We start from the raw sequence: 23,417 nt of genomic DNA, 5'->3' as shown, positions 1-23,417 counted from the left end.
CGTCAGTCCTGCGGGGAATCAGCGGCAACATTTCGCGTCGTGCGAGGAGGAGCGGGAAGGGTGGGTGGAGGGTGTGAGTGAGAGACCGTCAGTGGATCCTCCGCCAATCCCGTGGGAGCCTCGGTCAACCTGTCCCGGGATAAAGCGGGTCACTGACCCCCACGGCACATCGGGCGGCGGGGTCGAGGCTGCAATCTGACCCGAGGTATACCGCAGGCTTCACATCACCTCCCGAGCGGACACTGGTCACTGACTGACCCACAGCGGTCCCGGAACCTGGAGGTCTGCCTCTTGGACGTCTCCGTGGTATTTTGCACCCCAGGGGCCAAACGCTTTATGTATAAAGCACCTTGCTCTGTTCATCTCCTTTGAACTTAACCTTAATTGCACGCCCTCTGGTATTAGACATTTCAACCCTGGGAGCTGTCCACTCTATACCTCTCTCTCCTAATCTTAAAAAAAACTCTCCTCAGCCTCAGCTGCCCCAGGGAAACCAACCTCTCCTTGTAGTTCATATAAGCAACATCCTGGTGAACTTCCTTCTGCACCCTCTCCAAAGCCTCCTCATTCTTCCTGTAATGAGATGACCAAATTTATACAAGGCATAACTAGTGCAAGCAGTTATAACTTATTGACTCTTGAACTCAGTACCTCGACTAATAAGGACCCTCAGTCATCCAAGCGTCTAGTCCAATTGAGTTTATTGTTGGGAGCACAAGTCTGGTGAGCTACTGTCCCTTGATATTTTTTTAACAGCTGCATGGGCCAACCAATGCTCTGAGCAGGAAATTTTTACACAGCCTGAAAACTGTGCAAAACTTTAAATGTTTTACCCTTCAATGCTTTTTAATTTATTTTTGTAATTTAAATGTTTTCACTTTAAATGTTTTTGTAATATGCACACGATGGATATTTATAATGAAAGTTGAAAAATCACATACCTTCTGATTGTATTTATCAATTAAAGGGTATAATGAAATACAGTACAACCGAGGAAATCTTTCACATTTCATAAACCTTTTCTAACAGCAACTAATTCAAGCTGCACAGCAACGATGGCTATGTGCATGGGAGCATTTCAATTACTGTGCAGCCTCACACCCACACAGCTCGGAGGGAACAGTAATGGTGAGGTACAGCTACAATGCAAGACAACTTACAACAGCATTGCAGGCTGATAGCTACATACGGTAACGCACTGAACATAAACCATACAAGACGATGCAGAGAAAAAGAGACTGCAAAACAAGGCTACAGTTCAGGGGTCTGGAACTGTCCCACTAAATCACTTACCAACAGACAGCAGTCCAGGAGTCTGCAAATGTCCCACTACTGATTGACCTACAGTAGTCCATCATAGGTTTGAAGATGTCCCACTGAGGATGCCAAATGTCAAATGTCAGTCACTTACTAATTGACTGATAGCAGTCATGGAGTCTGAAAATGTCCCACCAAGGGCGCCAAACACTGTTCACTTACTGACTGGCCAATGACAATCATGGGTGTGAAGATGTCCCACAGAGGGTGCCAAACTCCATTCACTTACTGATTGCCCTACAGCAGTCCATGAGTCATGTTTGGTGTCGGTAGGGCCTTTGTCCTCGCTCCCCTACCGAGGCAGCGAGAAATGTAGATCAAGTGAATGGAGAGGAGGTTAGCTTCCATCACATGATAAATTTCTTATGGTCTTGGGCAGAACAGTTAGGTACCAGCTGCAAAGTCACAAACACATTTGGTGTCATTGGGGAAAGGACCGGTTGCATGGTGAGTTATTGACCCTCTCCACTTCTGACCCTCTAACGACGACCAGCTCATGGACCTCCAGTTTCCTCCTCCTGTAGTCAATCATCAGTTGTTTGGATAAATGTGCTCAGTTATCTTCACTGTTCTGATGATTTGTGAGATTAATCTCAAGTATAAATATATTGTCTGAATAACACACACAAAATGCAGGAGGAATTCAGCAGGTCGGGCAGCATCCGTGGAGAGAAATAAAGAGTCAATGGTTTGGGCTGAGACCATTCATCATATTGTCTGAATACAGTGTAAAATGGGAAACAAATACTTCATAATTAGATTTCTTACTGAATTCCAGATATTTACAAAAATGATGCAGGCTATAAATATTAGGATGTTCCATCTTGGCACGTTGTTGATGGATGACTAATTACTAATTTCCTTCTGTTTGAATTTACTAATTAGTTTCAAGGCATTACACCAAAGTATTTGTAAAAATAAAGGTCTTGTAAGGAAGTATGAGCTATAAATGTTTGCAGAGACTGCAATGTTTCTTAAAATAATATAAGAAATTTGAGAATGGAATAGATCTTTATCTTTTTCTCTTTTATTGACCGTGTGTCATGGTGAATGCTGGCAGTGACTGATCCCAAGTGTGGAGGAAAGACAAACTCCCATGTAGCGACCACAACAAGAGTTTATACATTGGGGTTCCAACAGAACATCAATTGGTTTGACTGAGACACACCGCTAAGTGAAACATTCTCCAAACTAGGACCCCGCGATAAGCGCTAAGGAGCATCCACTAAATAATGCAGGAACACGGAATCCCCGAGACTATCAAAATAAACTTAACAAGGTTAAACAATTAACGACTCTTGTTAAACAACAACCAATTAAGGATAAGAAACCTCGGAGGCCACTGCACTCCAGCTCCCCGCACGGGCCTGAAGAGCTTGTTACGCTGTGTGCGTGTTTCAGAAAGAGATCATCAATACTCCTACTGCAGGGTGGCTGGCTCTTGGAAGGAAAGTTTGTCAGCCACATGTCTTTTTTACAGACATTAATCGGCTGAGAAAACTGCAAACCTAGACAAATGAAAAGGGGAACACATTCACTCTATAAGTGTCAAGAAATTTGGAATTCCTACATGAACATAAAATTCATCAATTTCCTAACCAGTTTCTTCCAATATTTCAAAGATGTACAGGTAAGAGTTAGTAAGTTGTAAGCATGCTACATTGGTGATGGACACAACAGCACAACGAGCCCTTTTCCCGCACCCTCACACACTGACAGACCTCAACCCCAGGACAAGCAGTCGTGACTTGACTCCTACTTCGTGGCCAGACTGGATAGGTGACAGACTGAGCAGGCTGCCCTCAGCACATCCTCAGACTGTGTTGGTTGTTGATGCAAACAATGCATTTCTTGGAAGTAGTGATCATAATACGATTGAGTTCAGTTTCAAATTTGAAAAGGAGAAGCTGTTATCAGGTATATTGATATTTCAGTGGAACAAAGGAAATTACAGTGGTATGAGAGAGGAACTGACCCAAGTCGATTGGAAAAGTAAGCTAGATGGGGGGACAGTAGAGCAGAATTGGATGAAATCCCTACAAGAATTAAGGAAAGTGCAGGAAAAATATATTCCAAGAAAAAAGAAAATCATGAATGGAAAAATGCCACAGATGTAGCTAACAAGAGAGGTTAAGGCTAAAATAAAAGCAAAAGAGACAGCGTACAAGGAAGCAAAAATTTGTGGGAAAACTGAGGACTGGACAACTTTTAAAAACTTACAGAAGGAAACTTAGAAAGTCATTAGGAAAGAAAAGCTGAATTATGAAAGGAAGTTAGCAATTAACATAAGAATACTAAGAGTTTTTAGTATATGAAGAGTAAAAGAGTGACACGGGTAGATATAGGACCGATTGAAAATGATGCTGGAGAAATTATAATGGGTAACAAAGAGATGGCAGAGGAACTAAATGAGTATTTTGCATCAGTCTTCACAGTGGAAGACATTAGCAACATACCTGATAGCCAGAGGTCTCAGGGAATAGAATTAGGTACAGCCAAGATTACTAGAGAGAAAGTGCTTGGGAAGCTAAATGGACTAAGAATAGATAAGTCTCCCGGACTGGATGAGGTGCACCCACAGGTTCTGAAGGAGGTGGCTTTGGAGATTGTGGAGGCATTGGAAGTGATCTTCCAGGAATCAATAGACTCTGGCATGGTTCCGGAAGACTGGAAGGTCACAAATGTAGTTCTGCTATTTAAGAAAGGAGGGAGGCAGCAAAAGGAAAATTACAGACCTATTAGTCTGACGTCGGTAGTTGGAAAGTTATTGGAGTCGATCATCAAGGATGAAGTTATGAAATACCTCGAGGTGCATGACAAGATAGGCCCAAGCCAGCATGGTTTCATGAAGAGAAGATCCTGCCTCACCAACCTACTGGAATTTTTTGAGGTAATCTCGAATAAGATTGATAAGGGAGAGGCTGTGGATGTTGTGTATTTGGATTTTCAAAAGGCCTTCGATAAGGTGCCGCATATGAGGCTGCTTAATAAGATGCGAGCCCAGGGAAATACAGGAAAGATGTTGGAATGGGTGGAGCATTGGCTGATAGGCAGAAAGCAAAGGGTGGGAATAAAGGGATCCTATTCTGATTGGTTGCCGGTTACTAGTGGTGTTCCGCAGGGGTTGGTGTTGGGGCTGCTTCTTTTTACAAGGTATATCAATGATTTAGATTATGGATTAAATGGTTTTGTGGCTAAATTTGCGGATGGCACCAATATAGGTGGAGGAGCAGGAAATGTTGAAGAAACAAAAAGGTTGCAGAGAGACTTGGTCAGTTTAGGAGAGTGGGCAAAGAAATGGCAGGTGAGATACAATCAACAGGAATTCTGCAGATGCTGGAAGTTCAAGCAACTCACATCAAAGTTGCTGGTGAATGCAGCAGGCCAGGCAGCATCTCTAGGAAGAGGTACAGTCGACGTTTCAGGACGAGACCCTTCGTCAGGACTAACTGAACGAAAATTTAGTAAGAGATTTGAAAGTGGGAGGGGGAGGGGGAGATCCAAAATGATAGGAGAAGACAGGAGGGGGAGGGATGGAGCCAAGAGCTGGACAGGTGATTGGCAAAAGGGATATGAGAGGATCATGGGACAGGAGGCCCAGGGAGAAAGAAAGGGGGAGGGGGGGAACCCAGAGGATGGGCAAGGGGGATCGTGCTTTTCAAATTTGGAAGACTAAGGGTATTTCACGGTTTTTGGATTTATTTTTAGATGGTTCCCTTATGTCTTTTGAACAATTATCTAATAAATATAATTTATCAAGAATACATTTTTTTAGATATCTACAAGTTAGGAATTTCCTAAGTACTATACTTTCTTCCTTTCCAATGCTTCCTCCTACATACATTTTAGATACTATAATTAACCTTAATCCATGTCAGAAAGGTGCATTGGCTATGATTTATAATATTATTATGAAACTTAGGAAAGCTCCATTTGATAAGATTAGGGTAGATTGGGAACAGGAATTGGGGTCTATCATTTCCGTGGATGACTGGGGGCAGATTTTACAATTAGTCAATACTTCCTCTATCTGTGCTAAACATTCCCTAATTCAATTTAAAGTTGTTCATAGAGCACATATGTCCAAGGATAAATTAGCTCGTTTTTATTCTTATATTAATCCTTTTTGTGATAGATGTCCGGGGCAGATAGCCTCTCTAATTCATATGTTTTGGTCTCGTCCTACTCTGGAAACTTTTTGGAGAGACATTTTTAATATTATCTCAAAGGTATTGAATATAGATATCTCTCCTCACCCTATTACTGCTATCTTTGGATTACCTAAAACTTCCAGTAATCTTTCTCCTTCAGCCCGTAGAATGATTGCATTTCTTACTTTAATGGCGAAAAGATGTACCTTACAACATTGGAAAGAGCTTAATGCTCCATCTACCTTTTTTTGGTTTTCTCAGACGATATTATGCTTGAATTTGGAGAAAATTAGAAGCAATCTTTATGATTCCTCAGTTAAATTTGAACAGACCTGGAGATCTTTTATTCAATATTTTCATTTAATGTAATTTTTTTCCTTCCCCTTTTTGCTCCATATTTATATTCCCTTCTTGTTTTTTTCTACTGTTTTTAATGGAGGTCGGGTTTGAGGACGTGATTTTAAGTCTTTTAACTCTACTTGTTCCAAGTTAGCCTATTTCCTTGCCTTGTTTTTAGTTTAGTTGCACGGTGGTTTTTTGGGGGTTTTTTTGGGGGGGGGGGTTTCCTTTTTCTATTGATATATATATATATATATATATATAAATTAGTATACTATTATGTTACCTTATTATTTTATGTTTAAATTACATTGTTTGTATCATTTCTTTTCTGTTTTAATATCTCCTGTAATTTTATTATATTCTAACAGTGTATTAGTGCCTATATGGCTTACCTTTTGTATACTTATTTAATAAAAAGATTTAAAAAGAAAGTGAATGCAGCAGGCCGGGCAGCATCTCTAGGAAGAGGTACAGTCAAAGTTTCGGGCTGAGACCCTTCGTCAGGACTAACTGAAAGAAGAGCTAGTAAGAGATTTAAAAGTGGGAGGGGGAGGGGGAGATCCAAAATGATAGGAGAAGACAGGAGGGGGAGGGATGGAGCCAAGAGCTGGACAGGTGATTGGCAAAAGGGATATGAGAGGATCATGGGACAGGAGGCCCAGGGAGAAAGAAAGGGGGAGGGGGGGAACCCAGAGGATGGGCAAGGGGTATAGTGAGAGGGACAGAGGGAGAAAAAGGCGAGGGAGAGAAAAAGAACATATATATATATATGAACAGAAGTTCGAGGAGTCAATGTTCATGCCATCAGGTTGGAGGCTACCCAGACGGAATATAAGGTGTTGTTCCTCCAACCTGAGTGTGGCTTCATCTTGACAGTAGAGGAGGCCGTGGATAGACATATCAGAATGGGAATGGGACGTAGAATTAAAATGTGTGGCCACTGGGAGATCCTGCTTTCTCTGGCGGACAGATCATAGGTGTTCAGCAAAATGGTCTCCCAGTCTGCGTTGGGTCTCGCCATCTTTCCCTCCCCCCCTTTCTGCTTTCCGCACGGATCGCTCCCTACGCGACTCCCTTGTCCATTCGTCAACCCCCATCCCTCCCCACTGATCTCCCTCCTGGCACTTAACCTTGTAAGCGGAACAAGTCTTTCTCCCTAGGCCTCCTGTCCCATGATCCTCTCATATCACTTTTGCCAATCACCTGTCCAGCTCTTGGTTCCATCCCTCCCCCTCCTGTCTTCTCCGATCATTCTGGATCTCCCCCTCCCCCCTCCCACTTTCAAACCTCTTACTAGCTCTTCCTTCAGTTCGTCCTGACAAAGGGTCTCGGCCTGAAACGTCGACTGTACCTCTTTCTGGAGATGCTGCCTGGCCTGCTGCGTTCCACCAGCAACTTTGATGTGTGTTGCTTGAGTCCTGTGTAACTACCACACTGCCCAACTTTACCCTTTCCTGCTGAGCCTCAGTGCCAGCTGGCCACAGTGCCACAAGCCTGGCAGACCCTGGCATGACCTGATGAGTCATTCCACCCCCAGTATTATCCAAAGAGGTATAGTTGTTCCCTTACCTCCTGGTCCTCATCTATCCACTGTCTGAAGACTGTACACAGGGTATGACCACTGATGCACCATCAATAACTCCAAAAGACTAGAAGCAGAGTAAATACTGAAAGGCTTTTATTTGCAGTAAAATGTGACCTCCACCATGCTGAGTGTCTGCCCCTGGACTGAGGGAGGAGCCATGGCCCAATCGCCTTTATTCAGGGGTCTGTGGGAGGAGCCACAGGGGCAGTCAGCAGAGGAGCGTGTCCAGACAGACAACATATATATACATGGTTTACCACCACCACCTCTTCAAAGGTCTCGAGTATAATATCTTCAGCTTAACGAATGATCCTCAGTGCATTCGACTCCAGTTCCAGCTTGACACGGTCAGTCAGGCACTGAAACTGGGTGCACAATAATAAATATATATAAAAAAAATAAATAAGTATTGCAAAAATAGTCAAGTGGTATTCATGTGTTCGTTGACTGTACAGAAATCTGATGTCAGAGGAGAAGAAGCTGTTCCTAAATCATCGAGTGTGTGCCCTCAGGCTTCAGTATCTCCCCGCTGATGGTCATAATGAGAAGAGGGCATGTCCTGGATCTTAAGGGTCTCTGGTGATGGGTGCCGCCTTCCTGAGACACCGCCTCTGGAAGATGTCCTCGATGGTGGGGAGGGTTGAGCCAGTGATGGAGCTGGCTGAGCCTACAAACACCTCCTCATCCTGCGCGTTGGAGCCTCAATACCAGGTGGTGATGCAGCCAGTCAGAATCTTCTCCACCGTACAACTGTAGAAATTTGCTTGAGTCAAATCTCCTTCAACTCCTAACAAAGCACTGTAGCTGGTGTGCCTTCTGCATGATTGCATCAATGTGTTGGGTCCAGGACAGTTCCAGATGTAGGAAAGTATGTAGAGTTTGGACAAACCTTCAGAAATACGGAGGTTTCTTGAGACTGGATGGAGATGGAGACAGGGAAGATTTTAGGACTGGAGGTTTAGGGATTCAGAGACAGACTAGGACCAGGGAGAGGTTTAAACACAGTGACGGCCTTTTTACCACTGAGATGTAGCCGGTGTGTGTTTACTTCAGTGAGCCCAGAGCAATCATGGTGAGTGTTGGGTTCTGATGCCAGGTGGGATTTGAGGTTCAAAGTTTAAAGTAAATTTATTATCAAAGTGTGTTTATATTATCAAATACTACTCTGAAGTTCATTTTCTTGCAGACGTTCAAAGTAGAGCATAGAAATGCAGTAAAATCAATGAAAGGCTACACGTAAAGACTGACAAGCAACCAATGTGCAAAAGAAGGCAAATTGTGCAAATATGAAAAAACAAATAATAATAAATAAAGAAGTAATTAAATAATACTGAGCACATGAGCTGTAGAGTCCTTGAAAATGAATCTCTAAGTTGTAGAATCGGTTTAACGTTGGAGTGAGTGAAGGTATCGATGACAGTTCAGGAGCCTGATGGTTGAGGTGTAATAATTTTCTGAACCTGGTGGTGTGAGTCCTGAAGCTCCTGTACCTCCTTCCTGATGGTAACAATGAGAAGAGAGCATGGCCTGGGTGGTGGGGGTCCTTGATGAGGGTTGTTGTAGATATGCTCAATGGTGGGGAGGGCAATTGTGCAATTACTGACTCCACCCTCTGAGATTTCCCTGTCCGGAGGCACAGACACCTCTTAGAAAATAGGTGCAGGAGTAGGCCCTTCGGCCCTTCGAGCCTGCACCACCAATCAGTATTATCATGGCTGATCATCCAACTCAGAACCCTGCACCAGCCTTCCCTCCATACCCCCTGATCCCTTTAGCCACAAGGACCATATCTAACTCCCTCTTAAATATAGCCAATGAACTGGCCTTAACTGTTTCCTGTGGCAGAGAATTCCACAGATTCACCACTCTCTGTGTGAAGAAGTTTTTCCTAATCTCGGTCCTAAAAGGCTTCCCCTTTATCCTCAAACTGTGACCTCTCGTTCTGGACTTCCCCAACATTGGGAACAATCTTCCTGCATCTAGCTTGTCCAATTCCTTTAGAATTTTATACATTTCAATAAGATCCCCCCTCAATCTTCTAAATTCCAGAGAGTATAAGCCTAGTCGATCCAGTCTTTCTTCATATGAAAGTCCTGCCATCCCAGGAATCAATCTGGTGAACCTTCTTTGTACTCCCTCTATGGCAACTCACAATCTCAAGGCTTTTTCAGGTTTTGAATTAATTTTACTGACAAGGTTTGAAATGACATCATACAACCACAGATGTAGCTCTGAAGCACATACGTTACCACACAAGCCTTCCACAGGGATTTCCTTTAATTACAGCTGGCTGCTCAGGGGCACCAACACAACAATAATTAAAGAGTGTGTTATGATGGAGCAGTTTATCACTTATTTTAATATTGAGTAATGACCTGAACTGCAGTTGGGCAATTTGCTTACTACATTTAAGTACATATTTTAATAGTATAAATAACATATTTTGAAAATAGAATTAATTATTACTGATGTGAGTAACACTGCTGAAATAAATAAAAATTAGATAGTGCATACATTCCTCGGAGGGGCTGAGAGAGGGAACCATAATGAAGCCTCTGCTTGTAGAACTTCACTGGGAGTGAGTGGCTGAACAAAGAATTCCTCCTCAAAGCATAAACAAGGTACAGTCTTTGTTGAGTCACCAGACATTGCAACATCACATGCACATTCAGTCACTATAAGACCTAGGAGCACGATCCGGCCATTCAGCACATTAAGCCTGCTCCACCATTGATTTCTTATCTCTGTCAATCCCATTCTCCTGCCTTCTCCCCTGAACCTTCGATGTCCATACTAATCAAAAACCTATCAGCCTCTGCTTTAAATGACTTGGCCTCCACAGCCGTCTGTGGCAATGAATTCCACAGATCCACACCCTCTGATTAAAGAAATTCCACAACAGGTTGGTTGTGCAACAACATCTCACCCAGTGTAAGCAGGACCAAAGAGCAGATTATTAGCTGAAGGAGGAGGAAACTGGAGGTCTATGGGCCAATCCTCATCAGGGGATCAGAGGTAGTGAGGGTAAACAGCTTAAAATCCCTCGGTGTTATCATTTCGGAGGATGCAAGTCCTAGATCCAGCCTGTAAGTGCAATTCCAAAGAAACCACAGCAGCTTTCTTGGAAGTTTGCAAAGATTCAGCATGTCATCTAAAACTTTAACAAATTGTTATAGATGTGCAGTGCAGAGTATATTGAGTGGCTGCATCACAGCCTGGTGTGGAAACACCAATGCCCTTAAGTGGAAAATCCTACAAAAGGTAGTGGATTTGCCCCAGACCATCATGAGTGAAGCCCTCCCCACCATTGAACACATCTACATGAAATGCTATCACAGGAAAGCAGCATCCATTGTTAAGGACCCCTACCACCCAGGCCATTCTCTCTTCTCACTGTTGCCATCAAGAGGAAGGTACAGGCACCTCAGGACCCTTGCCACCAGATTCAGGAACAATTATTACCCCTCAACTATCAGGCTCTTGAACCCGAGGGGATAACTTCACTCAATGTCACTCACCTCATCGCAGATTGTTCCCACAACATATGGATTCACTTTTAAGGACTCCTCATCTCATGTTCTTGATATTTATTGCTTTTTTATTTGTTATTATTATTTATTTTCTTCTTATTTAATTTTGTATTTGCACAGTTTGTTAGTCCATCGTGTTGGATGCGGTCTTTCGTTGATTCTATTGTGTTTCTTGTATTTACTGTGAACACCTACAAGAAAACGAATCTCTGGGTTGTGTATGGTGACATATATGTACTTTGATAATAAACTTATTTTGAAATTTGTACTTTTGAACTCATCCTTATTCTCAAGGGGAGTCCTCATATACTGAGGCTGTGCCCTCTGGTCCAAGACCTCCCCCACCCCCACTATAGGAAACATCATCTCCATGTCCACTCTGTTTACGCCGTTTGTATTTTGTAAGTTTCAGTGAGATTCCCCCTCCCCTCGGTCTCCTAAACTCCAGTGAGTACTGGCCCACAAGCATCAAAATGGTCCCAACTGTAGTTTGAGTCTACTCTGAGCTACTCTGAGGTGTTGGGCATGTGGCCAAGTGGTTAAGGCGTTTGTCTAGTGATCTGAAGGTCGCTAGTTTGAGCCTCAGCTGTGGCAGCGTGTTTGTGTCCTTGAGCAAGGCAGTTAACCACACATTGCTCTAGTGTCTGTGCGAGGAGTGGCACCCCACACAGACTTCCAATCTGCACCTTGTAAGGCATGAAAATGCCCGAGGCAGGCCTCTCGTGGTCTGAGTCAACGTTCCCTCCTCTGAGCTAAATTAGTGGCTGGCTGCAGGCAGTTACATGATGTCAAGTGTCTGAATGGTCTTGTCTGACCAATATGTAAAGATGCCAAAATTAGAAATTTGAAGGTGCAACCACAGTCTTACAGCTAATTAGTTCCTGGAGAATTTGTTTTCCAATACTACTTGACATCACAATGTCTACAGGGGATTAAAAAAGGCTCACATAATAAAAACAGGAAGTGCTTGGGATATTCAGCAGGTCAGTCAGCATCTGTGGAGGAGAAAGGGGGTTAATATTTCAAGTCAGTGATCTCTTATCAGAACAGAAAAAAATAGCTTTATTTGTCAAATATAGATTGAAACATCGAAGCATGCAATGAAATGTGTTGTGTGGTGTCAATGATAAATACAGTCTGAGGATGTACTGGGAGCAGCCCACAAATTGCCATACTTATGGCATAAACATAGCATGCCACAACTTACTAGCCTTAACCTGTACATCTTTGAAATGTGGGAGGAAATTAAAATCCGGAAGAAATCCACATGGTTCTAGGGAGAATGCATAAACTCCTTATAGACAGTGGCAGGAATCGAACCCCAATTAGCGATCACTGGCACTATAAAGTCAATTTTGCTAATCGCTACACTATCATACAAGCATGAGCTGGTGTGCATGCTTTCAGTCACCAAAAGGGCAGGGGCGTGGGATGTTTGTGATCGGGTGGGGGCCAAGCAATGATGTTCACGTTCAGAGGTGTCCAAGTAACTAATGTTGTGGAAGATGTGGTAAGGTAAAGGTTAACATGATGTCCAGGCAAGGATAGGATGCAGATATGGTGCCGTCATTGAAAGGTCTAAACATGTAAAATTTAGCAGCAAGGGGCCGCAAGGGATGATGTGCCTCTGGGGGGACTCCCTGTACAGTACATCTGCAGTTGAGTGATACAAGAGAGGATGTTTCCAGTAGTGGTGGAGGCTTTATAAGGCACTGTTCAGAATGCACTTGGGATATTGTAGGCAGTTTTGGGCCCCTTATGTAAGGAAAGATGTACTGGCATTAGGGAGGGTCCAGAGGAGGTTCATGAATATGATCCCAGGAATGAAAGAGTTAACATATGCGAAGCAGTTGATGGCTCTGGGCCTGTACTCGCTGGAGTTTAGAAGGAGTTCAGTGGGGTCCCACTGAAGCCTATTGAATATTGAAAGGCCTATATAGAGTGAATGTCGAGAGGATGTTTCCTATAGTGGAGGAGGTCTAGGACCAGAGGGAACAGCTTCAGAATACAAGGATATCCCTTTAGAATAGAGATGAGAAGGAATTTCTTTAGCCAGAGAGTGGTGAATCTGTGGAATTCTTTGCCACAGTTAGGTGTGGAGACTAAGGTATTGAATATATTTAAAGTGCATATTGACAGGATCTTGATTAGTAAAATTGCCAAAGGCAGGAACTTTGGGTTGAGACGGTTAATAAATCACCCATGATGGAATGGTAGAACAGACTCAATGGGCTGAATGGCCTAATTCTGTTCCTATGTCTTATGGCGGCACAGATGGACCTGTATGGGCCAGTTTTGGGGACACAAGTGACTGCAGATGCTAGGATCTGGAGCGAGAAAGAAACTGTGGAAGAACTCAGTGGGTCAGGCAGCATCTGTGGAGGCAAAGGCAAGGTCAACATTTCAGATCAAGACCCTGCATCAGCATCATCCCTCTGCCTCTACAGATGCTGTTTGACCTGCTGACTTCCTCCAACAGTTTGATTTTTGGGTCAATGATTGTAAAGGTTAGGTGGTCAGTGCAAAAGAGGTTGGCCGTGAAGCAGGATTTTTCTGTGGAGGAGTTACGGTAAAAGTTAACTGCCAGGAGTCATGATGTGGGGGTGTCAGTATCTGGGGTGGGGAGCTGCGCTGTCAGATCGGTGCCTTTGATGCCATGAGTGATGACAGCAAGGATGTGGAGGATTTGGAGAGGGTGCAGAGCAGCTTCACCAGATGTTGCTTGGATTGGAGAGCCATATAGAGGGGGGGGGGGTTGGACAAACTTGGATTGTTTTCACCCATGTGGCAGTGGTTGAGAAGAGACTTGATGGAAGATTATAAAATTATGTGAGGCAGTGATAGGGTAGTCAGTTAAATTCTTTCCGCAGTGTGGGAATGTCAAATACCAGTAGGAGAGTTGGAATTGGTGCCTTCCACTGGGGGCAGTATAGCGTGGCGTCCAAGCTGGAGTCAGTGCTGCCCCCCAGTGTTCACTTGACAGAAGGCAAGCCGTATTGTGTTCAACTGCAGACTTCTGCAGCATTCATTGACTGGGGGTCTTGCACTATATGTTTTTGCATGACTGTATTTTACTGATATCTTTTATGTGCTTGCTACCTTATATGTGCTATAGGTGCTTAGTGCTGTGTATAACTGTTGGTACTGTGCGCTGTACCCTGGCCCCAGAGTAACACTGTCTCATTTGGCTGTACTCATGGGTATTCAGGTATGGTTGAATGACAATTGGACTTGAACTGAACTTATCGCATAGCTTTCAGGTGGTAATGGGAGGTGTGTACAGAGGCATGTGTGGGGCAAAGTTTGATCTCAGAGAGCAGTGGGTGCCTGGAACACACTGCCAGGGTTGGTGGTGGTGGTGGAAGAAGATAAAATAGTGGCATTTAAGAGGTTTTTATATAGACCCAGGGATATGCAAGAAAAAGAGGGATATGGATCAGCACATGAATCTGGCATTATATAGTTGGCACAGATATTGAGGGCATTGTGCTTGTCCCTGTGCTGTACTGTTTTATGTTCTATGATCATGAGTTCGATGGGGGTAGAGGACCCAACAGAGAGGGAATGGGAGCGGGAGATTGGACGAAGATCTGGAGATGTATGCTACCTAATGGGAACCTGCCTGTAGCAGGTTGTCAGACCTGGATTCCATGGGCTCAGGTAGGTTTCAAAAAAGAGATGGTTTGTAACCCTCCACACCTGTGAACAGAGAAGCCTCTTGGAATAGAATAGAACTTTATTGTCGCTGCTGAAGACAGTGAGATTGAGATGCTGTGCCAATCTGTGCAAACCAGTTATTTACAATGCATGCAGTATGGCTTAATTTTTAAAAAATTACCATATTGACATGCAGCAAGTGACTTTGATCGTCCTTAACACTCAAAGGCTATGAGCAAGCTGAAATGCAGTATTATTCAGCTTCACAACAACCCTCAGGAAGAGGCTGTAGTGACTTTTTCTCAGACCAATGTTACTGTGTCTTTAGAGGAAATGAAAACGGAGCACATACCGTGTTGGATTTTAACAACTATCTTCATTTCCTTCTTGTTTCTTGCTCTGGAGAAAACAACCCAAATTTGTTCAAGCTCTTCTTATTATCCTGACAACACCCTGATAAACCTCTTCTGTACTGTCTCCAAAGCCTTCCTGTAATGGGGCAACCAGATTTGAGTGGAATACCAAAGGTGCAGCCCAGCCACTTTATAAAGCTGAACCATCACACCTTGACTCTTGATCTCAAGCTCTTTGAATTAAAGACTTACAAAGTCTTTTTGTTCTTTTATGAGTTTCCGTAAAGCCAGTGTCTTTGAGCGAGTCTGTGGACTCACCTTCTCCTTGTCACTTGTGTTTAGCTTGCTATCAGTCTGTTAGATCACGGCTCTCTGAAATAGTTTCCCACCTGACTAACACTGAACCAAAGCTCCTATTGCTGGTTCAATCTACCAAACCTATTGTCTAAAGTGTACTGGTAATCTTCATGATGGGGGGAACTAACGTAAACAATAGTTATGATAAAAATAACCAGGATTGATTTTTTAAAAATATAATAACATGCAGATACTATTTTCAACTGCCAAGACTTCACTTTATACTGAGGGTATTCAAACCACTCGGTTCTAAATGAAAAGGAAGCACTTGATGTTTTACACCATTTACAGGATGTGGTTTTGTATTTCCTTTCAAGTATTTTGTATTTTATGCATCCCACCAGTCACAGTCTGATCTTACAGGGTTTGACTGTGACGGTGCCATGGCAATGATTCTGGCTTTCAGCTGGTTTAGGATTTTACCAATTTTCATCCTCTTATTTTGTAAGTACATAAGATATTTTTAATAAAAAATAAATGTTGTTTGCTGTTGTGGAAGGATTCTGTTCAGGTTCTTTGAATGGTTGTTGTTTACCAGCTCCGTTAAGTTCTTTGAACAACAAAATATGGCCTTAAGCATCTTGTTAAAAACTTGGACCAAGACCCAAGGTGAATAGGCAAATTGTCAAATGGAGTACATAATTCTAAGGTATTGACATCTTGACTACCTATATCTGTGACCTAAGCAATTTACTTCAAGTCTGTTAACTTTTTTGCCTTCAACAGAGTAGACAAGCCCTACAAACTAATTTCCTTGTCAAATGCTAACAGTGGCATGGTAGTACTGTACAGTGTCAGTGACCAGGCTTCAATTCCCACCACTGTCTGTAAGGAGTTTGTACCTTCTCCCCATAACCATGTGGATTTCCTCCAGGTGCTCCCGTTTCCTCCCACGTTCCCAAGACATAAGGGTTAGTAGGCTAATTGGTCACAAGCATGGGCTCAATGACCTGTTATCATGCTGTATCTCTAAATTAAAAATAAATTAAATACTTTTCCATCTTCATTCACAGAAATGTCCTTGGACAATTTCAGGTTCTTTGCTAAATGAGTGAACTGTCCTATTTCTCCTCATAAGGATAAACTTCAGGCTTTTAGTGAATGATTTAGATTGGACAACAAAACGGAACAAATTAAAGATTAGCTTTATTTCTCAAATGTACATTGAAACATATCGTAAAATGTGTCACTTGCGTCAAATCAAATCAGCGAGGATTGTGCTGGGGAGCCCACAATGTCGTCATACTTCCAGCACCAACATAGCATGCCCACAACTTACTAACCTTAACCTTAACGGGAACGTGGGAGGCAACCAGAACATCCAGAGGAAACCCATGTGATCACAGGGAGGATGTATAAACTCCTTACAGAGAGCAGCAGCAATTAAACTCCGAGTTTAATGCTGGTGTTGTAAAGTAATGCACTAACCACTACGATCATCGAAGATGATCAAAAAATTATCTTTAATCATCAAGTTATGTAGCAACTATATAAAACTCTGGCTGGGGTACATCTGGAGTGTTGTATTAAATTCGTTAGTGTAAGAGAGTTCTGTTCCACGGTTCGGATACGAGGTGTCCTTGAGCCGGGTGGTACATGCTCTCAAAGCTTCATACCTTCCGTCTGACGGGAGAAGGCAGAAGAGAAAATGATCAGAATTCAGAATGCAAGGGTTATGTTGGCTGCTTTCCTGCGGCAGATGGTTTTGGGAGTTAGGATACTGCAAAGGACATCTTAAAAATTAAAGTCTTTTTCTTTTTCCTATGAAGTTTGTGTGAGTAGAATAGGGCTTACCAGGAGCCATGGTGCCAACTGGTGGAGAGCAGCAGACAGAAGTAAATCCAGTGCCCTAGTCTCTTATGATCGGCACCCAGATCTAAAGTGAGCCAACCCAGATTTCAGCAGCTTAGTCAGAGGGAACGTTTGCTGACGCAGTCAGAATCGGCTTGGATTATTTTCTTTTTGTGCAGAAGGAAGAGAGTCAGCGAGGCATTGCTGAGGCTTTGCACATACATAATGCCCTGTAACCTGAGGAAGCAGATCCCAGATTGGATTTCCTACACGTTTGCAGAGACTTGTAATGTTACTATCATTTTGTTTGGATGGTGTTGTCTAAATTTGGCTGAGCGAAGCCAAACCTTGGAATGCTGGCAGGCAGTCTGAACTCCGGAATGCCTTGCACTTACTTGGAACTGGAAAATATCTGACAGAATCTTCCAAAAAATATAACATGTTGTCAAGAGAATATTATTATAACCTTGGAACAATCTGCTCAAAGTGCTTTATGTAACTGCAGAAATAGTTTTTAAAGATTATAACATCAGTCCAGCACATATATATTTACATATACATAGAGTTCTTATTGTATTTTATAGTATATTTCATGTATTGCACTGTACAGCTGTTACAAAACACCAAATTTTATGATATATGTCAATGATAATGAACCTGATTCTGATACATGGAGCCTATTCTGCAGATGAAATATCAAAGCTATACCAAGGAACTTTTTTTGCGGATACCTTGCAGGGAAACAAAATCTGCCAAGAACAATGAAGAGTAGTGTACTGTTAGAAATTGGAGAAATGAAGGATATTTTTATCGTTAAGGAGTGCCTGGTATCACTGGTTGGGATATATACAGCAGTCAGAGTATTTATTGGTTGTGTACAGTGTATGATGAAGGTTGTGTATGAAGCTGAATTCAAGATTTAAGTTTATTGGCCATGTGTACATAGAACCATACAGTAAAATCTGTTATTTGCATTAACAATCACCACGTCCAAGGGGTGTGTTGGGGACGACCTGTGAGTGCTTCCACGCATTCCGACACCAAAACAACATGCCCACAGTACTCGGCAGAACAGCAGAGAACACAACAAGCAACAAAAGAACACCAGCAAAACAAGCTCCACTCTTCCCTTTGCTCTGTACTGCTGCCACAAAACAACAGATTTCACCTCATATAAGTCAGTGATAATAAACCTGATTCTGATTCTGATGGGATTATTCCTTTATTCCTGTCTAGGATAACATTTGTTTCACAATGCAAATTTGCAAAGCATTAAATCTATTTTTGGACAAACGAGTCCACAACTAAAAGGGAAGAATCCATCATACTTCTATATCGACTACTTTGCACCCACCATCACCTGGTCTCCCCTATAACCTGTCAGCCTGTACTCCTTTCCCACCCCCACCTTCTTGCTCTGGTCTCTCTGTCCTTCCTTTCCGGTCCTAATGGAGGGTTTTGAACTGAAACATTGACTGTTTATTCCCCTCCATAGATGTTACCCAAATGGCTGTGCTCCTTCAGCAGTTTGCGTGTGTTGCATACACAGTTCACCTTGACTTTGAGAGCAGTTTGTGTAACTAAAGACCATAAGGAGCAGAATTAGGCCTTTTGGCCTATCAGGCCTGCTCCACCATTCTATCATAGCTGATTTATTAACCCCATTCTCCTGCCTTCTCCTCATAACCTTACTAATCAATCAACCTCAATTTTAAATATACCCAATGACTTGGCCTCCACAGCTGTCTATGGCAATGAATTCCACAGATTCACCTCATCTAAATGGACGTCCTTCTATTCTGAGGCTGTGCCCTCCAGTCCTAGACTCACCCGCTATAGGAAACATCCTTTCCATATCCACTCTACTTAGGCCTTTCAATTTTCGATACATTTCAGAAGACCTTGTTTACAATAATGCACTGGTTATGCATCTTGAAGTCAAAAGGTAAAAAGTCCTAATGATTCAGATGAGGTAAAAATGCCTTTTCACCTGGCTGTAAAATTTGCATAGTGCTATTTAAAGGAATTCTGTGACTAATCTACCTATGAGAAAACAGTAGCAGGACAAATCAAATTGCTTAATATATATTTCATCTATCTATCATGACACAATGATAAAGAGTTAATTCTGGTCCATATGGTAAAGGCAGTGCTGGGGGAGGGCTTCATAGCACACATTTCTGGTCCCAAACGTAACGATTGGAGCTACATGTGGGAAAGAAATTGGGCTGCACATATGTAACAGATAAATCTGGATCGACATGTCAACAGCATACATTGCTGAACACATTTTGTGTGATTAATTTGACGCTGGGATCCATGGCCTTACCAGATGTCAAATCTTCACAGGAGTCTTTTGTGCGATGTGCAGTCTTAGATGTTTTAAGTTGTAAGAATATGCCAAGTTAAACTACTGCATCCGATATCCACTGCAAACACAGTTCCTGCTTTTGATCAGCAATACATCAACATAAAGACTTTGAGCATTCAGCCAAGGATTCATTGGGACAGAATGTTTTCAGAATTGCCTTCTTTCAGGCATTACAGGCTGCCCTCAGCACATCCTAGGCTGTGTTGGTTATCAACGGAAACAGCACATTTCACTCTATATTTTGATGTACAAGTGATCCGAATATGAAACTGATTTATTTTGCCTCTCAGTCCTGTTCTCCTGCCTTCTCTCTGTCACCTGTGAGGTCTCAACACTCATCACAATTAGCCGCTTACCTCCCTGTGCTCGACTGAGAATATCTACAGGGGCAGAACAGAACGCTTTGCTGTTGTGCTCAGATAGGTTTAGAATTACAGGGTTCTACTTGTATGCCTGAACGACTGGACCTCCTCTGGGTTGGAGAAAACCTCTGCCAATATTTTTATGTGTATGAACTGTACATGGATTGAAAACATCTGGCCAAACCGTTTAGATCCTAGCCTCATGTTTCTGTTAAACCTTTATATTCGGATCTCCCTGATTCTGACTGTAAGCATTACTTTTCTTACCAGATCGAACCTGTGGGCTGCTGTTCTTGGGGAATGGTCCCACTCTCCAGTGTAACTCTCATTTCTGTTCCGGTGCTCAAGTGTTGCTTTCCTGGGCTCCTTCCTTTCTCCGAGCCAGGCTCTTTATCTTCATGTCCACTTGATTGTCGATGTGCTGTTACCTTCTTTTGCCTGTTGTTGTTGCTAATAAAATATCTAAAGTAACTCTGCCGCAACACAAACACCCTTACGATTCAAGCATACCTTTTACTTCCGTTCTGCACAGGGAAAACACGATGGCCCCTGTCACCCACACTGTTCTGCAGTCTGAACAGAAGTGGCTTATCGGTTACAGATATTGACCATTTGGTAAACTGTATATGTTTGAATTCCTTACTTGTAAGATCAATCCCCATTCACAATAGAGATGTGAATAGTCAATCAAAACTTCAAGCGGACAACCAATGATATTTTGGTGTCAGTAAAGCAATGTCCCTTAGTTGTTGGGTGTGTTTCACATCCTTCCATTATTCCTAGCTCATCTGTTTCCAGTGCCCTCCATTGTGTAAAGGAACGTATGTTTTAGCAAGACTTTTCTCGAAAAGTCTCACTACAGAGGCATCATTCGTCTGGCTTGAGTACACACCGCCATAGTCACCACCACCTATCACATTTGTAGTAAGCAGAGGTGTCTCCAGTGAAGTCTCACTTCAAAGGTCTCATTTGACTAAAACTTGCATGGACGTTGTCTTTAACCTTTGCCTTACCACAACTTCAATATCATTAAACCTGTGTTTTTGGCCATAACCAGGAAGGCTTTAATCTCCTTGTGCTTTTCAACAATGGTAAAGGTGTCAAAGGTTACGGAGAGAGGGCAGGAGAACTGAGCTGAGAAGGAAAATTAATCAGTTTCAGATTCAAGTTCATTTATTTATCGCATGTACATCGAAACATAGAGTGAAATGTGCTGTTTGCATTAACAAGCAACACAGCCTAACTATGTGCTGGGGGCAGCCTGCAAGTGTTGCTACACATTTTGGTTTCAATGTAGCATGGCCACCATGTTCAGCAGGACAACAGCAACAAAACAAATCCCATTCCTTCCTCCCATTCTCTCTCTCTCTCTCTCACACACACACACACACACACACACACACACACACACACACAGAACGGGCTAACCAAAGTGCCTCCCATGCAGAGCCAGTGATGTACAATATATTAGTTACCATCCATCTGTGACTGATTGGGAATCCACAGGAGGCTAAATGAAACCTCTCTGTGTGATCACGTGGGTTTCCTCCCGGTGATCTGGTTTCCTCCAACATTCTGAAGGCATAGAGGTTAGTAGGTTAAGTGGTCACATGGGTGTGATTGGGTGAGACTGGTGGCAAGGGAGCAGTGTGACCTCGGTTGTAGGAAGGACTAGACCTCAAGCCTGTTGCAGCAGTCCAGGAGAGATGCCAGAGGCAGTGTAGTGCGGCACCCATGCTGGGTTGGGATCAGGCCCCTCCTTTGGATGCAGCTCTCCAGTGTTCACTTGGTGGAAGGCGAGCTGGATTGCAGACGTGCATGCATACATTCATCTGCGGATTGCTGAGAACTGCTTATTCTTGATGCTAATACCCATGCAGCACCTATTTATAGGACATGTTACTCAGGGATTTGGGCTATAATATATTATTTTTTGTGTGTCTGTATGTTTATTTGCTATATGCCTCCTGTACTGTGTATGACTGTAGGTACTGTGTTTTGCAACTTGGCCATGGAGGAATGCTGTTTTGTTTGGTTTCATTCATGGTTATTCATGTATAGTTGAATGATGACTACACTTGAACTTGAACTGGGTGGTGTGGGCTCGCTGGGTCAGAACTGTGCTGTATCTACAGACAAACAAACAACTAAACAATAAGCACACTTAGATAGAATGAACAGTCAGCATCTTTTTCCCAGGACAGAAATGGCTACTATGCGGAGGCATCATTTTAAGGAGGAAAGTATAGAGGTGATCTTTCCACATCTACCCTGTCACAACTACTCCGGAGCCTGGAAGGTGTATTGAAAGGAATAAGAAAATAGCGTAATTTAATTGCTCTTTGAAAGTAGACCCTTCTCTTTGTCTCTTTTTTGCCAAGGTCACAGCTGTAAGGTACTGCCTGTGACATTCTGTCAGAACTCTCTGCATTCTGACTTGTTGCTGGGAGGAACTGAGAACAACTACTGACAGGGCTTGTTTCACACCAGCTGTTGTTGCCTTGAAAACAAGAACCTACTTTCTCAATCAGGAATCCTTCGAGTATCGCAGTGGTGGTTAGACAGGAATTGATATGAACTTTCAAAGATCAGTTCTGTCTTTATTCAGATATCAGGATTTCCTGTTAATGTAACAGCACTAGCAAACTGGTAGTGATGAAGTCACTCAGCGCATTCCATCTCTGGGACTTCAGTGCCAATGAAGCTTATATTGTAGACAATATTACCCCATGATCCGCCACTGAACAATAATGTTGCCCTATGATTTGCCACTGATGAATAATGTTGTCCCATGATCTGCCACTGACGGACAACATTGCCCTATGATCTGACACTGAAGAACAATATTTTCCCATGATCTGCCACTGATGAACAACGTTGCCCCACGATCTGCCATTGAAGAACAATATTGTCCCATGATCTGCCACTGGTAGATAATGTTGTCCCATGATCTGCCACTGAAGGACAACATTGCCCCATGATCTGCCACTGAAGGATAAAGTTGCCCCATGATCTGACACTGAAGAACGATATTGTCCCATGATTTTGTCACTGAAGGATAATGTTGCCCCATGATCTGCCACTAGTGTGGCGCATGGCCAAGTGGTTGAGGCGTTGGACTAGCGATCTAAAGGTCATGAGTTCGAGCCCCAGCCAAGGCAGCATGTTGTGTCCTTGAGCAAGGTACTTAACCACACATTGCTCCAGTCTACCCAGCTGAAAATGGGTACCGGCAAAATGCTGGGGGTTAACCTCGCGATAGACTGGCGTCCTATCCGGGGGTGGGAGTCTTGTACTCTCAGTCGCTTCACACCACGGAAACCGGCATAAGACCCGGCCTAATGAACCTATAAGGCTCGGGACAGACTTATGATCTACCACTGAAGGACAACATTACCCCATGATCTGCAACTGAAGGATAGTGTTGCCCAATGATCTGACACTGAAGAACAATATTTTCCCATGATCTGCCACTGAAGGACAACTTTGTTCCATGATCTGACACTGAATGACAATATTGCCCAGAGGAGCCACAGAGTGCTTATGGTGAAAACTATTCACCGTACAGCATGGATCCTGATTGTTGAGATGCATCTTCTCG

The 23,417-nt window shown here is 43.0% G+C and overlaps 1 protein-coding gene across 1 annotated transcript in view; it reads left to right on the top strand.

Annotated features, from left to right (window-relative positions):
• Positions 1-15,646: 15,646 nt before the first annotated feature.
• Positions 15,647-23,417, top strand: part of LOC140212200 (transmembrane protein 273-like) — a 44,917-nt gene continuing 37,146 nt past the window's right edge. The window contains exon 1 of the mRNA XM_072282890.1: positions 15,647-15,736. Within this exon, the coding sequence (XP_072138991.1) occupies positions 15,676-15,736 (61 nt within the window). The 5' untranslated portion in view covers positions 15,647-15,675. The remainder of the gene's footprint in view (positions 15,737-23,417) is intronic.

The sequence above is a fragment of the Mobula birostris genome, chromosome 18 (assembly GCF_030028105.1).
Source record: "Mobula birostris isolate sMobBir1 chromosome 18, sMobBir1.hap1, whole genome shotgun sequence".
Lineage (NCBI taxonomy): Eukaryota > Metazoa > Chordata > Chondrichthyes > Myliobatiformes > Myliobatidae > Mobula > Mobula birostris.
The sequence above is the reverse complement of the archived record's forward strand: the minus strand, read 5'-3'. Positions and strand labels throughout refer to the sequence as shown.